Source organism: Nipponia nippon, unplaced genomic scaffold, assembly GCF_047370975.1.
Source record: "Nipponia nippon isolate SJK-2023a ecotype South Korea unplaced genomic scaffold, ASM4737097v1 scaffold_4, whole genome shotgun sequence".
Taxonomy (NCBI): Eukaryota; Metazoa; Chordata; class Aves; order Pelecaniformes; family Threskiornithidae; genus Nipponia; species Nipponia nippon.
The window spans coordinates 50,434,843-50,449,149 of NW_028262358.1; the positions used below are offsets into that span (position 1 = coordinate 50,434,843).

General features: G+C 34.5%; 1 protein-coding gene across 9 annotated transcripts in view; it reads right to left on the reverse strand.

The window, feature by feature from the left end:
• The window catches only part of QKI (QKI, KH domain containing RNA binding), a 165,276-nt gene that overhangs the window by 39,921 nt on the left and 111,048 nt on the right, over positions 1-14,307 (reverse strand). For all 9 annotated transcript variants that reach the window (XR_015708021.1, XR_015708022.1, XM_087773676.1 and 6 more), the window contains one exon: positions 14,129-14,272. Coding sequence is in view for 7 of the 9 variants with exons in the window: in XM_087773676.1 (XP_087629802.1) it covers positions 14,129-14,272 (144 nt within the window). In the remaining 2 variants the exon portion in view is untranslated. The remainder of the gene's footprint in view (positions 1-14,128; positions 14,273-14,307) is intronic.

Consider the following 14,307-nt stretch of genomic DNA (forward strand, 5'->3'; position numbering starts at 1 on the left):
GATCCTTCAGGATTACGAGCACTCTCCAAGCAGGATGATACTCTGGTTTTAAGACATTCTTCTCCTCCCTTACACAACTGTGCAGAATTAAAATCCACAAAAAAGGACAGGAAAGTCATGCTCTGGTTAGCATCCCTAAGATGCCACACTTCAGACATCAAGAGAAAAGGAGGGCCCTGCACTGTAACACCAAGTACTTCTTATAGGAAAAAGAACTGAGACTTAAATCATGATCAGACCTTTTTCTTCTTCTGGATCAAACACTGATACAACTGTAGGAATAGTCACCTGTATCAATCTCTCTTTTCCAAGAAACTCAATGGAAAACCCCTTTAAGTTCAACCACACTTTCTAGATGGTACCATTGTTTGTCCCATTTAACGGTGGATTATGTGCCACACAGGACAGATGACGTTCTCTGCCAGAAATGCAATGCATCCATGTTTTTTCGAGGAAAAGAAACTTTTATCACCAGAAACACAAAAATGCTCCTGACAAAGTTAAGGAAGTGTAGCCATATGCCTGAGGTCAAAGCCAGGAAAAGAACTGGTTAGACATCTAAAGGATGCCCCGATAGTGAAGTGTGAAGCTATGTACAGAGGAGCACTGAAAAGATAATTTGAAAAAAGATTCTCCTCCCCCAAAATCCACAGTGAACTATTATTTCTATGCTTTTAAGTGTATTATTTAACTTGCTTGGATTGGTAATACATGCTAATAGTATTAATGTTTTAGAGGACTACAGACATGTTTACTGTTTAATTTCTATAATTACAACTCTCAAACTAAAGATTTATTTCTGAAATTACTTTCTTTTTTATCATAAGTAACAGGCTGATGTTCTAAAGACCTTTAAAGACAAAACTTCCCATTTCTACTTCTTACATAAGCTTCCCTCAAAAAACAAGCTGTTTAGAGAAGTCACAAAGGAGCGATATTTACTGCTCTATGCCAGTTAAGGTTCCCTGCTAATAAACTGTTTTAATTAAACAGGATTCTACTTTGACGCTTCTATGAAAGAAATTATTAAAGTAAAAAGCGAAGCTTATAAAAAAACAAACTGATAACAGAACACCAAAAGGTGTGTTGTTTTTTTTCCCCCCAAGAGCTATTAGAGCCACCTCCATCAGAAAGTTTACTGAATCTAGTAAGAGAAGCCATGCCTTAAACCACAGGTGCTTTTCATTAAATGACATTTAGTCATATATCTAGTTTGCTTGGTTCCCCATAACCTTAAATTTGGGCTGAAAGGGTATATATGATTCACATTTGAAGGAAACTGATTAAACAGAATGAAATGCAGCAAAAATAAATAAAACCAGCACCTAGAGTATGTTGGGGACTATGTCTCAACTGCATTATCATAAAAGTTGTCTTACCAAAGATTTCTAAAGTTTCCAAATCAATTTGAGACTTTTAGTAAAAATCAATTCCTAGATTTCAAACCTAAACCATCGATCCTTACTATCATATCCACACAATTGTGCATCTTACTTTTAAGTTCCTAAAAGTAACCTAGACCAGGATTTTTAGAAGAGCCTGTATACCTTAGATGTACAAATTACTATTAATTTTAATGGGATCTGGTTACTGGACTCACTTAGGATCTTTAAAAAAAAAATCCCAGCTACATGTAGTGAAAGAAAGTATTATTTAACAATGATTAACATTTATGTTGGGACTGCTGCAAACAAGTTATTTCTAACAGCTGCAAAATATATAGAAAGTAAAGCATGGCATAATATGAATAAATTGCGTTATTTCTCAGCTTTAGTGTCTTACATGCTTCATTTTATTTTCCAAATAAAATACTACAGTATGATTTACACAGGAACAAGAGATGACATTTTCTCAAATTGTATTGTTAGAGTCCCTTTAAGGCTGCCCAGTTCAGCATGACTCCTAGGTGACTCTGCAATACTGCTAAGCTTCCCATTTACTTTCTAAGGAAGACAAGACATATCATTTAATACCTCGTTTACTAAAGCCTTAAAGCACAAAAGCTACATAGCTGGATATATACACTTGTAATTTTAGAAGTTCCTCCACAAAAATATTTCAGTACTACGTAGAATTTACGTGAAAGGCTTATGCAACAAAAAAATTTCCAAGATAATTTAAATTAATTCTAAGCTGAAATCAATGAAAGTATTTCTTATTAGCACAACTTTCTGCATGAACACCAAGAACCCAAGAGTTTCCCCCACAATCTCCAGTCTTATAAGATAACAAACTTTGCTCATTCTTCTGTTTTCAGGACCACCTGCAAAACTACAGATTGCTACAAAAGAATTAGCCTTCCAGTAATGACCTTTCATAGATTTTTTTTTTTTTTTTTTTAAGTAAACATCAGAGTATTTTACAAATCGGTAAGGAGCTATCACCACACTTTACAGATGAGGAAGTTAACATTTATTTAAAGAGCATCTTTGCTAGAATAGGGGAAAACAAGTGTTTATGACCAGAGGAATTTTTAAAGCCTGATTTTTTTTAATGTGTATCTTTCTTGAATCTGATTGACCTTTGCAGCTTCAAAAGTAACGGATTTCCCTGAAGCTTTTCTCACTGCTGAGTAATAAAGCATCTCTTTGCAGACTTCACCACCACCCACTAAGACAGGAGCTCATACTGCAAGGATCACTGAAGAAGTCCCTCTCTACAGCCCAACCACCTTCTTTGTAAATCAATCAGTAATTTCAGGAATGACTACTGAAAAGCAAATACAGGCCTTGCTTTTACAGGCTTAAGAAAAAACAGTATTCTTCTCAACACTACAGCAATAGTCTGTTCCGAATGACAAGAAATACCAATAACTGAAAAATCAGATTAGCACATTATCACCATATGTACCACAGTGGGTTAAAAATGTGGGAGAAATTCACACAATCCTCTTATCTCCCTTTGTCTTTCATAATTTATCTTCCAAGGCAAAACAAGTGGTTATAGTCTCTCAAACAGCTTTCCTGCACAATATGACATGAAGATTTTATTATTCAACACAACTCTTTCGATAGCACTGATTTTGACTATAAATTCTAACAAACTAAGCAAGCAAGCTCTCATTTTAAAACTTTGAAACTTTTCTTTAAGACCCTAGCAGCTATAGGCCTACTCATTAAAAACTAAAAGCTCAGACTAGCAGATACAGAAAAATAAGGCCACTGGGTGCCTAACATAGCCAGAAGGCTTAGCAAAGAACTAGAATTGCCTGCTTGCATAATTTCCATCACTACAGCATTCAAGTGCCCGTGAGTACATACGACACATCTCTAGTCCTTCTTCTAGCTTCATTTCACCTTTCCAGAGGTATCATTTGCTTGCATTAGTACAACAAGATCAGTATAGTTACTATGGTTCCCAAGAAAGCCAGAGTAGTCAAAGTTTAAATTTTGTTTTCAAACTAGAACACATAAGCTAGAGAGTGAAGAAATCCCGAAGAAGCTACTTCCAAGATGAGAGAATAGTGGTGCATGCAATTACACAACTGAAAATTAGTTTTCATCAAAATTACTTAAGACCGTCAACTCCAAATGGTGGATTTTGGGGTTCGATTTTTTTAGTCTCATGAAAAAGGATTTGCAATGTATAATTTTGGAGACTGTAGAAAAGTGTCTAGCAAAGGCTGGATTTATTCATTTATAAACAAAGCAACTGAAATTCTTAGTATCTACAACTGTGTTTGGTCAAAAAGAAAACTTCACATCTTCCAATCCATTTATAAGAAGCTGCAATATCTGAATAAAGTATTAGAGACCCCTGACTTTTTAATAAGATTTGCTGGTGTTCAGATTTCCTTCTACCTAATAATTCCAAGTGATTTGAAATTTAAAACACACTTCACTTTCCAACACGAGTTGAATTTGATGAACATAACTTACTATGTACACAGATGTTGTGGAAATATTAAAAATTAGCTAATAATGGTAATACTGAAGACATAGAAGGCACTTCTGTTTTCATTAAGTTATACCTATTAATAAAGTATGTTTGAAGTAAGGCAGAGCTTTTAAAATACTTATTAAAATACTTAAGATATAAGAAAAAAGATATAAAGATATAAGAAAAAAGATATAAAGATATATAAAAAAAAGGCATACCACTTCCAACAACCCACAAAAAAAGTACTACTTGATGGAGTCTTAAATGCTTCTCATTAATAACTGTTTTCCAAGCAATGCAGCTTTCCAGTAACATCTCATCTATTCCTTCACTTTCCAGAACAGTTTACCAGTCTCCAGTTAAATTTAATGTATGTTACAAATGGCCCAATCCAAAATGATGTAAGCTATTTAAAATAGTTAGCTTCAATCTTTTATATCATGCTCACCTATGCTTCTCCTGATAACAAGGTCCAGGACATTCCCATATTAAAGCCTTAGCCTATAAACAACTTATGAAAGAAAGAGAAATCTTACTAGTCCTCCACTGGAAGCTCAACCATTTCTGTATTGTTTTAAAAAAGAAACACTGAAGTTTTCTGTTGAATAGTAGGTGAAAAACCCTGGGCACTTTTCCAAAGGTTAGAATTTTCTGTGTTCTGACGTCAAAGTAGCATAATGTAGAGCAACTTGATGACTATAAATCATCAGTCAGCATTAAACCGCAGATGTTTGTATGACAAGCTTTATTTTTGTATAATTAGAAATCTAGATTTCAAAACTAACACTGGCAATAAAGAATGCTTTAAGTAGCTGGAAAATGGAAATGTTTACTGGTTGCTTTACTATTACTCCACACAAAAATCTTTGCAATTGCCAAGATCCCTCCAGAAACCACTGCCAAGACGACTTGTACATAAAGTGATCTGACCTCCTTAATATAGTCTGGTTAATATTTACTATAAAAATGTGTTAGAAGTGCAGGAAAACAAATTTCTATTCTTTATACTATGTCTCCCAGGAATCACAATTCTACAATTAGCATTTCTTCCACTTAGGTATAAGGCTGTGATTTCAAAAAAGAAAATCAACCAACCAAAAAACAAGTTTTAGTATGGAAGTGCAATAAAATTCAACTACAGTTAAGACACGTATGTAAAAATTTAAAAAACCAAATTCTCACAGAAAATTCACCAACAAGTACAGTTATTTTGAGGTCAAAAATATGAAGTAAAATAGGAATCTAAAAGACCCACTGTACCTACAAATGAAGAATAAGGAAAATAACGCATGGATAATTTGTTGCCGTTTTCTTGTCATCTTTATTAAGATGGACAGACAAGGAGAATCACAGCTTCATCATCTACTTCTTCCATAAAGGGAGAAATACTTTAACAAGATTTTATATAAAGATCCTAGCTTACATGTTTTGCTCCGGGGCCATCAAGAGAAAAAGAACAAAGATATGGAAGAAAATAAAAAAAAAAAAAAAAAAAAAAAAAAAAAAGACTACAGAAGCACAGGAAAAATAGCCAAGAATAGAGGAAGCAAGTTAAAAAAATGGGATGAAGAATGGAAGAAAGTTAGATACCACAAAATGAATTACCAGAATCGGTCAATGTCATTTTTTCTTCCACAACTATGTCTACTGAAATAGATTAAGCACGTTTCTGAAAGACAGAGAAAACCCATGTAGAACCTAATTAGAGTTCCTAATCAATGCATAATCCTGATTTGGAAGGGCATGTGCCTACTGAGTTTCAGGCAACCGAGCTTCATTGTTTCTCTTTGAGAAGAGACTATTTTGTAAGTTTCCCCAAGGTCTTTTTCAGAAATTACAATCTACCATTTCTCAAGTTATACATTTGTAACACCTTAAATAAATGAATACAGAAGAGGGTGATATACATCTCCAATAAATATTTTGGAGAAGAAGGAAAAGGGGAAAGAGATAGGGTACTCAACAGTAACCATATGTAGGCACAATCAACTGATTTCGCTGGGTTCTAGAAGCTATCAAACATGTCCGTAAGAAGATTCAGCGTTACAGCTAGATTAAGGTGCTTAGAAATAACCGTTGGAGAAGCTTCTTTCTCCCATTAGTATAAGGAAAGCCTAGGGAGAATAAGAATCAGTCTGAACTGCTACCTAAGTTCTAAGCTAATAAAACTAGACATATTTCTGTAAGTATATCTGATTATGACTACATGTCCAAATTTGTAAAACAAGCAATTGAACTATGTGAGGGCACAGATCATCATAAATTTATATTTACCTTTTCATTATTTGCCAACTTTTTGAAAATGTAAAGTTGAAAACACATTTATTATCATAATATAAAAGAGCAGATTTTATATCCCCTTTCAAAATTATTCTCATGAACAACATTCTGATGAATAATATTAGTTTTCTCCTTAGTACTACAAAGATCATTGCAGGAGAGTTGAGGAATTTAACAGAGTTTAAACAAGGTTTAATTCAATTATGTTGCAAATCACTTACATATCTTGTAGTAAATATGGTCTCAAAAATAATTCCCATCAACAGACTTTATTTTGGTGGTAATGAACCACTGGTCTACAGAATTTCCACCACAGTACACTAAGATGGAGAGAGCTGCTTCACACTTGCGGCTCGCCTGAAATAATTTTCTTAGTAGTCAATACTTGTGTAAGCTTAAAAATTTAACACTGCAGTAATACATCAAGTACAATAGGTAAACACATCCTATGTAAACTGGTGTCTTTTTAAAACTCAGACTTGCATTACAATAAAAACTTTCAGTGGAATAAGACCGTTCAAATGCATACCAGAATTTACTTAAGGACTGCTCAACATAACTAGTTCTTTATTCAACTTGTAAGCTGCTGAAATTACCAGTACTAGACATACTGGACAGTGGAAAACAGAAGAGGAAAACCTACATATAGTAGGCTCTCCTCTTTTGTTTTCCACTGTCATATTCTGCTACACTAAGTTTCTGATTATTTTGTTCTCATCCTGTCTGCAGGTGAACATACTCACTTGCAGTTCTACAGAAGTTTATTTAAGGGTGGTCTGCTGCAATGCCATTTTACTCTGGCTGTGTGTTCTCATTCCATCACTTCTGCCAGTGCTAAAACAAAACTGAGTCCGTAGCAAGTCAGCTAATCCAAGGTTAAGCTCTCCACCAAATGGACTTGCTACACGGTCAGATGAAGGCCAGTACTTTCTGATGCAAAACAGGAAGCAGGAACAGCAAATCATGAAGGAATGGCAGGACTGCAGCAGCCCTTGGTTCATACTGTCACGGAAACATTAAGTCTGCTTCACACTACTAAAAATAACACACTATCACCTCTCCTCCACATCAAAATGTTTACCACGTGTTATCTAGCAGTCACTCCTGAGAAGGCTGGCTGCTTCATTACCCTACCTACAGAGCTTCCCTTTTGATCATTTACGTGACGTGCACCGAGAGAGACTTCCATCTGAACTGACAAAAAGATGTAATGCAGAAATTTCCTAAGTGTCCTTTTTCTGCTACTGTATCACTTATTCATTTCATAACTTTAATTGAACAAGCAGCAAACAATGGATTGCACAGCATGACCAACATTTCAACAGGGAGACTATAGAAGGCAGCACTATATCCTCACTTGTGAAAGCAAAAATATAAAACCAGCATACCATGCAGGAATGAGTTAGAAAGAGCTATTCAGGGAAGTCAAACTTGCATGCAGAATTTCTTGTGGCTTTTTAGGCGGCTAAAACAAATGAAATCTTCTCCTATTATCTTTCAAATTTCAGGCTTTTGCTAGTCTTACTACGGGGCAACAAACTATGTACAGCATTACTACAATATCCACTTTTTTTTCTTTTTTACTAAGGCATGATTAAAAATTCTTAAATCAAAGTTCCTTCTACTGTATCAGGTTTTTGCTATGGAATTTACAGTACACAAAGTTCTCAGAGTAAAAATGAAGACATCCTTCAGTTTAATGTAAAAAGTTGAAAATAAACCACAACTAAAATTTACAACTACATTTACGAGGAAAGTATTAGAAATTTGCTTTAATTAATAAAAGAAGCCCCGCCTCATCACACTTGCTGAAGGCACTCTTTGGGAAAGAAATGCTTTTAACTTATCCAACTGAAAAATAAAACTATTTTTATATATAGTTTTTATATATATAGCTTATATATATACACACGTATATTTTATGTATATTGGCAATAGCCAATACTATTGCCCCTTCGTTATATTCTCTCTTGTCATATAAAGAGAATGTGTTGTATATAGGAGTAACCAAAAATAGAAACACCATCAAAAAAACACCTCTAGTAACAGGGAGTAAAAAGGAGGAGGACAGTTAGTGAGTACTTACATACCAAGCATCACTATAAAGAACATTCCAGTTCGTAAAAATCATACAGTATACAGCACATTGAACTGGATGAAACACTAGAATGTCATTTTCTGCTGCTGTTTTGATAAGGAGTACAGCAAGCATTTGGAAGAAAAAAGTCTATGAGTAAAATCCTTGCACATTAGCTGGGCTACCATGGAAAAGACTCACTTCTTTAGCAAAGCAAACCATTCAGTGTAACCACAAAATGCTTGGACTGTGTTTTTCTACCATCTCTTCACAATTTAAAGCAACAGATACGGAAGAAAAGAGTGTATCCCATTTAACACAACTATTTTTGTTTAACCATTGGGTCACACACAGCTGTTTGCATTACATCTTCATACAAAGTTTTGCTGATATTTTTGTTGGTACACTTATCTTTCAAGTCACCGAACATAAAGAAGACTATCATGCCCCATGACACTTCCAGCGAATAGTTTGTTATTTGATTCTTTTGTTCAATGATTTTTTTTCTTCAGAGCAAAAAGATCGCTAACATTATCTTCAAGGTGAAAAATCAAATCTTACTTCCCCAGATTTCTTTCCACTATTTACTTCATTCTTAATTCCTCTGCCTTCTACTATACAGAATATAATAATCCTTTGTTTTATAAACAGTGTATGTTATCTACTTTAATCTTTTGACAAAAAAAATTAGTTCTTAAGGTTTTTCCCAGTCCCATCCTTTGTCACAGCTGATACTGAAGGCAGCCATCATAAGCACAGATTTTCCCCATTTTCTCCATGATCTAGAATTGGGTTGCAACTTGGTGAAGCTGTTTTTATTGCACCACAAGTAAAGCGAAATACAAGATCTTACAGTGTTAAGTTGCTTATTTTCCTCTGAAAACAGCCAGTATTTCTTATCATACTGCCCTAGTTAACACATCTTCTAAGCATTCTGTTCCCTGCTCCTACTTTTACTTTTCTAGTACTGCCCTGCACTTAACCTTACCAGCCCCTCAGGCCAAAGTAAATTCACCCAATAGTAAAACCTTAACTCAAGAAGATTCAGTCAATCACTTTCAGCTGCTTCAGCCTCTTCAGCAATTTTCATGTATTTACACAGTTGTTCTCATTCTGATTTTTTACTACTCTCTTATTTATTAAGCATTTCTATTTTCTCTGTTGTTTATGAAAATGTTTCGAGGCAAGAGTGTATGCTTTAATTCCTTTATTTCAGTTTCACTAAGCCTTATTCAGCCTTCCGAACAGCTTGCTGGAAACAGACTATAGTCATAGCAGCAACTATGATATGGCTGAAGGAACAGTAACATCAGGTAATCCAGCACTCTTCAGGCCAGTTTGGTATTTCTGCTTTAACATCTGGGGCTTTGTAGCTCTGCGAAGTTGGTTTTGTGTGGGGGTTTTTTGTTGTTGGTGGTTGTTTTTTTTTTTTTTTTTTTTTTTTTTAATTTGACCCGAGGACTGGCAAAATTAATTTCCAACTTCAGCTCCTCCATACAGCAAAAATTACCCACAAACTTTCCTCTATTATTAAATGGCTTATTAGGTTTTGGTAATTTGGACTCTCTGTGAATTTATGTTATAGATCATCTTGTTACTAGAACACAGTTTCCACACCATCTTTATTTTGCATCCTTTCCTTACTTCATTTTTAAATTCCTCAACTACAACACTGAAACATCTATACTAAACAAGATTAAATGCATGGGAACACTATTGAAGACTGATGGTAATAGTTGTCCAATGCATAAAGATGCTACAAAATACAGAAAAATGACCATTTTAAAATTGGTTGTTTGTTGACTCCCATCTACTTTAAGTCATAATTAATGTTTTTCCATATTAAGGAATCATTATCTCTTATATAGTATGGGTTTATTTGTGTTTGAATTACCTTAAAAAAACCAAACATTGCCATTTACATGCATGTACTCTACAGATTTTGACATTATAAAATTAATATTGCTACAGTATTTGTTTTAATTAAACTCAATGATTTTTTTGTTTAAATACTGATACTTTCCCCCATACCATACAGCTAAATTTAAAGATATTCAAGACTGGAAAGTCTAAAATCACAATTATACGCAAGAACCAAATGGATTAACAAAATTAAACAATCTTCTACTGAAACATTCTTTCCTACCCATCGCAACCTTAAAATTCCATTATCATAGTGGCAAATGATATACACAGTTTGACAGGGAGCATCACTGACTAATAATATGTCTTCAGTTGTCTTCAGACAAGATGGAAGCAGCAACCAAGTAAAACTCCAGCTGCCCCAATACAGGAAGAGCAATACAAAGAATGTGAAAAACACTGATTCCAGACCAAATTAGAATAGTTAAGCAGAAGCCAGAAATGGGATCTTTTCCTCAGAAAGGAAGAATGTGCAGTCAAAAGAAAAAGGGGCAAAAAGTATTTGCTTGAAATTTGAATTCTGTTGTATGTGCCTCATCCTATATAAAGACAGTTAGTGTAAAGGCAAATTAGTAATTAAAGAGACCTGGACATCTGTATAACGAAAGGAGCATCTAGAAAACACATTAAGCCAGAAGAGTTTATCCAGCACTTCTTAGAACATGTGGAAGCCTTACGTATTTCTAGCAGAGGAATTCAGCCATACTGCCCAGGACCTCAAAGAATAATTCCAAACCCTTAATGACACCATAACTCAGTATGCTATACTTATTACGTACATCCCCTTACAGAGGCTCTACGTTTTTTCTTACGTTCTGCACTACACAATCCAGAGCATCTTTTGTCCTTCCTTTGCAAGAGAACTGCCCATCCTTACTGAACTTTTGCAAATAACAAATAAACTGTCAAAGCTCTTACAATGAAGAGAGGAGAGATCAATAACCTGTAGGATTCACTTTAGGAGGAGGCATAAGGATGGTACAGCTCAATGTGATCCCAAGAGCCTGAAGACTGCTTTATTCTTCCTGTTTTTCTTTGGAGAAAAACATGGAAGAAACAGTACCATATGATCTTCCAGGTCCAGATAATGACCAGTATCTCACTGAAGTATGTGGAAGAGGAAAAGAATTAGTCCTACAGAACTTGAAGTACAGCCAAGATAAAAAAAAAAGTTTCATAACAAAGAAATGTAAATTAAATACAAAATAATAATAATTTAAAAAAAGAAAAAAAAAGTTTTGGCCTTTCTCCTTAGGGAGAAAAAAATGCCTTGTTCAGCCAGTCTGCCTCAAGTTTTCCTTTTTATTTCTAAAGATAAACTCTTTGACTATACCACCATCTGGGTAAAAACCCAAGAGCAAGTGGAAAAGGAAATCAATAATTCACATCCACATGGAAAAAAAAAAATCACTAGTGAACCAGATTCATAAAGATGATAAGAAACACATTGGACTACTGAAATAGTCTCATTCACTCAAGTACTTTCAAATAGAAATCCACTTTACAAATGTGCCTATTTGTGCACTGTTGCTAGAAAATGTAATTAGGCTTTTTAATATCTTGAGTATAAAAATAACTGATTATTCCGAGAAATTAGTAACTCATTCCCATCTCTAACACTAGCTTGCTTTTCTGAAACGTATCCCAGAAAACCAAAGCATTGCTGCTATATGGCAAGAATGAGACTCAATCTTCTCTCCCACATAATCTCAAATTTTATTCAAGTTGGATGGATATAAAACAAAAATACAGTAATCTGTTTATCAATTTTAATCCTCTGACATTTATTTGGAAAACAGTAACAGTTGTGGGTATTCTACCATGTGAAAGGGAATTTCCAACTTTCCATTTATACATTTTAGAGCATCTTTGGAATCTTCCAACATCCACAATTTTCCCCATCTTATTATGATTAGCTAGAATTTCTTTTTTTTCCTCATGCTTACCCTGATTATTTAAAGGTTTATGACTTCCTTCATAGAAGTTTTCAATTCATATCTTTTAAACCTAGAACAGAATTTTTCAACTCTCAAACTGCCCGAAACTATAATTTCATTAAACAGCCATTTTTGATACTAATTGAACAGATGCAATAGGTAATACAAAAAACAAATTCACCTATATACTAATTCATTAGCATGTGTTACACATGCCTGTTTCAACGAGGCCTAATTTTCAGAAATGAGAGCCAACAGACCTTTAACTCTTCCACATGTAATAAACACCGCCCAAATCTCTTATGCTTACACATAGTAGTATATAAAGATGTTAATGAAATGAACTGACAAAGTGTTTTTCAACTGATGCTATATTTGGACAATAGCTAGCCCTGTGGTGGTGTGTTTTTCTAAAGCGAAAACAAAAATCTACAATCAGGATTATAGAGCTCCCCCAACTGATTATGTTACTAAATGAGGCAGAATATTTTCAAGACAAAGAGTTGGCTGACACTATCACAATGAAAAACTACCAGTGTATTTTTTTTTTTTGAGGCTTAAAACACACCCATACACCAGCTCCAGAAACCAAGCATAACACAAACATACATAGAGTATACACATTAGTACTTCAGATGTATTGGGGTTTTGTGACCTATCAGGTCATCTTGAACATGACCCTTCAGTCATATTATTCAGCAATATGAGGGAGGTAGAAGAATCCAACACACATTTGAAAAAATTAATTCTGCATCACATGGAAGTCTGAGTTGTGTGTTTTTAACTATTTGCTGCATAGTAGTTAGAGAATGAATATAAGGTTTCAAGTTTTGCCCATATAAAAAGTCTTTTTCTTATTCTAATCCTGACTATAAACTCAATCCTAATATGCTCAAGATCTCTTTAGTAAATGAATAAATTCTGAATATCTGCTTTCTCTAGTTGTCTTCTGCTTTCAGAGACTGACAATGTGCAGTGTGAAGAGGTCTAAATTACATTTTTTCATACTTCCTGCTTAATATTCTACCATATTTTGTTAACTCAAAAATTAAGTCTCTCTCTTGATCTTCGGTAACTTTTAAAAATGTGTTCTGGATAAGTTTGCTTATACAGCATGTGTCACCACAAACTTCCTCACAGCCAGCATCTATTAGCATTCACTAAGCACCCAAAATCACTAGGTCATTTTAATACCATCTACTACTTTCTTTCACGAGATAATCTCAATTTTTCCTTGTAATATGGAAAATTTTTCCTCCACTGAAAGAAGATATAATTTATTTTTATCATTTTATAATGGTACAAAAGTGGTGGTAAAAATCAGCACAAAATGCAAGTTAATGGCATGGGAAGCACTATACAGCCATGCTGAGTCACCTTGCTTTGAGTGAGAATACAGAGCAAATCCAAGAGAAGGGCTCTCTCAGGGTAATTCTGGTCCCTGCAAAAGGCTTTAAATGATCTGGCTGGGCAGAAGGAAGTTTATATTATCAGGAAATGAGAAAGAACCCATTTTCCAGTTTCACTGTGTTTATTTTTCCCCAGTATATTGACAGCAAAGTTTTTTGATACTGTGTTTCTGAAGGGTTTTGTTCTTTCTGGAATATGTTTAATGTGATGATCCAAGAAAACACACCTTCTTTTCTTAAAGTATCAGAATCATCTCAAAGCAAAATATAAAAGCATGTCCTATTTCCCCAGCCTTAAAGCAAAGCATCCTTATACTGAAAGAAGGTGAGAAAGCTAGTGTTTGTAACAGTCCAGCACTGCTTTTTAAAGGTGATAAGAATTTCCTGCATCTGTATCTAAAACAGGCAAAAAAATTAACATATCTTAAAAATATTATTCTGTTCTGAAGAATAACTTGATCCAGGATGAGACATCTTAAAGATCACTAGAGTATTACAAAATAATATCTAAACTTCATTTTAGGATGCTGCTCTGCACGCTTACTCTTACTGCTGCAGTATCAACTGTATTTCAGAAGTAACTTCTGGAAATGGAAATTGAAGACTTGCATACAAATACTTACTGCAGGTATCAGCAACTTTTTTACTTCTTCAACAGCCCTCTTCAGTTTTATTTCTGCTCTGTTCTGAGCATCCTCCACAGTGATAAGTACATGTAAATCTTCGTTCAGGTGTTCCCAGTTGGGCTTGCCTCGGTTCTGTTCTTCCTAAAAAAAAAAAACCCAAACATGGAAGCTATCAA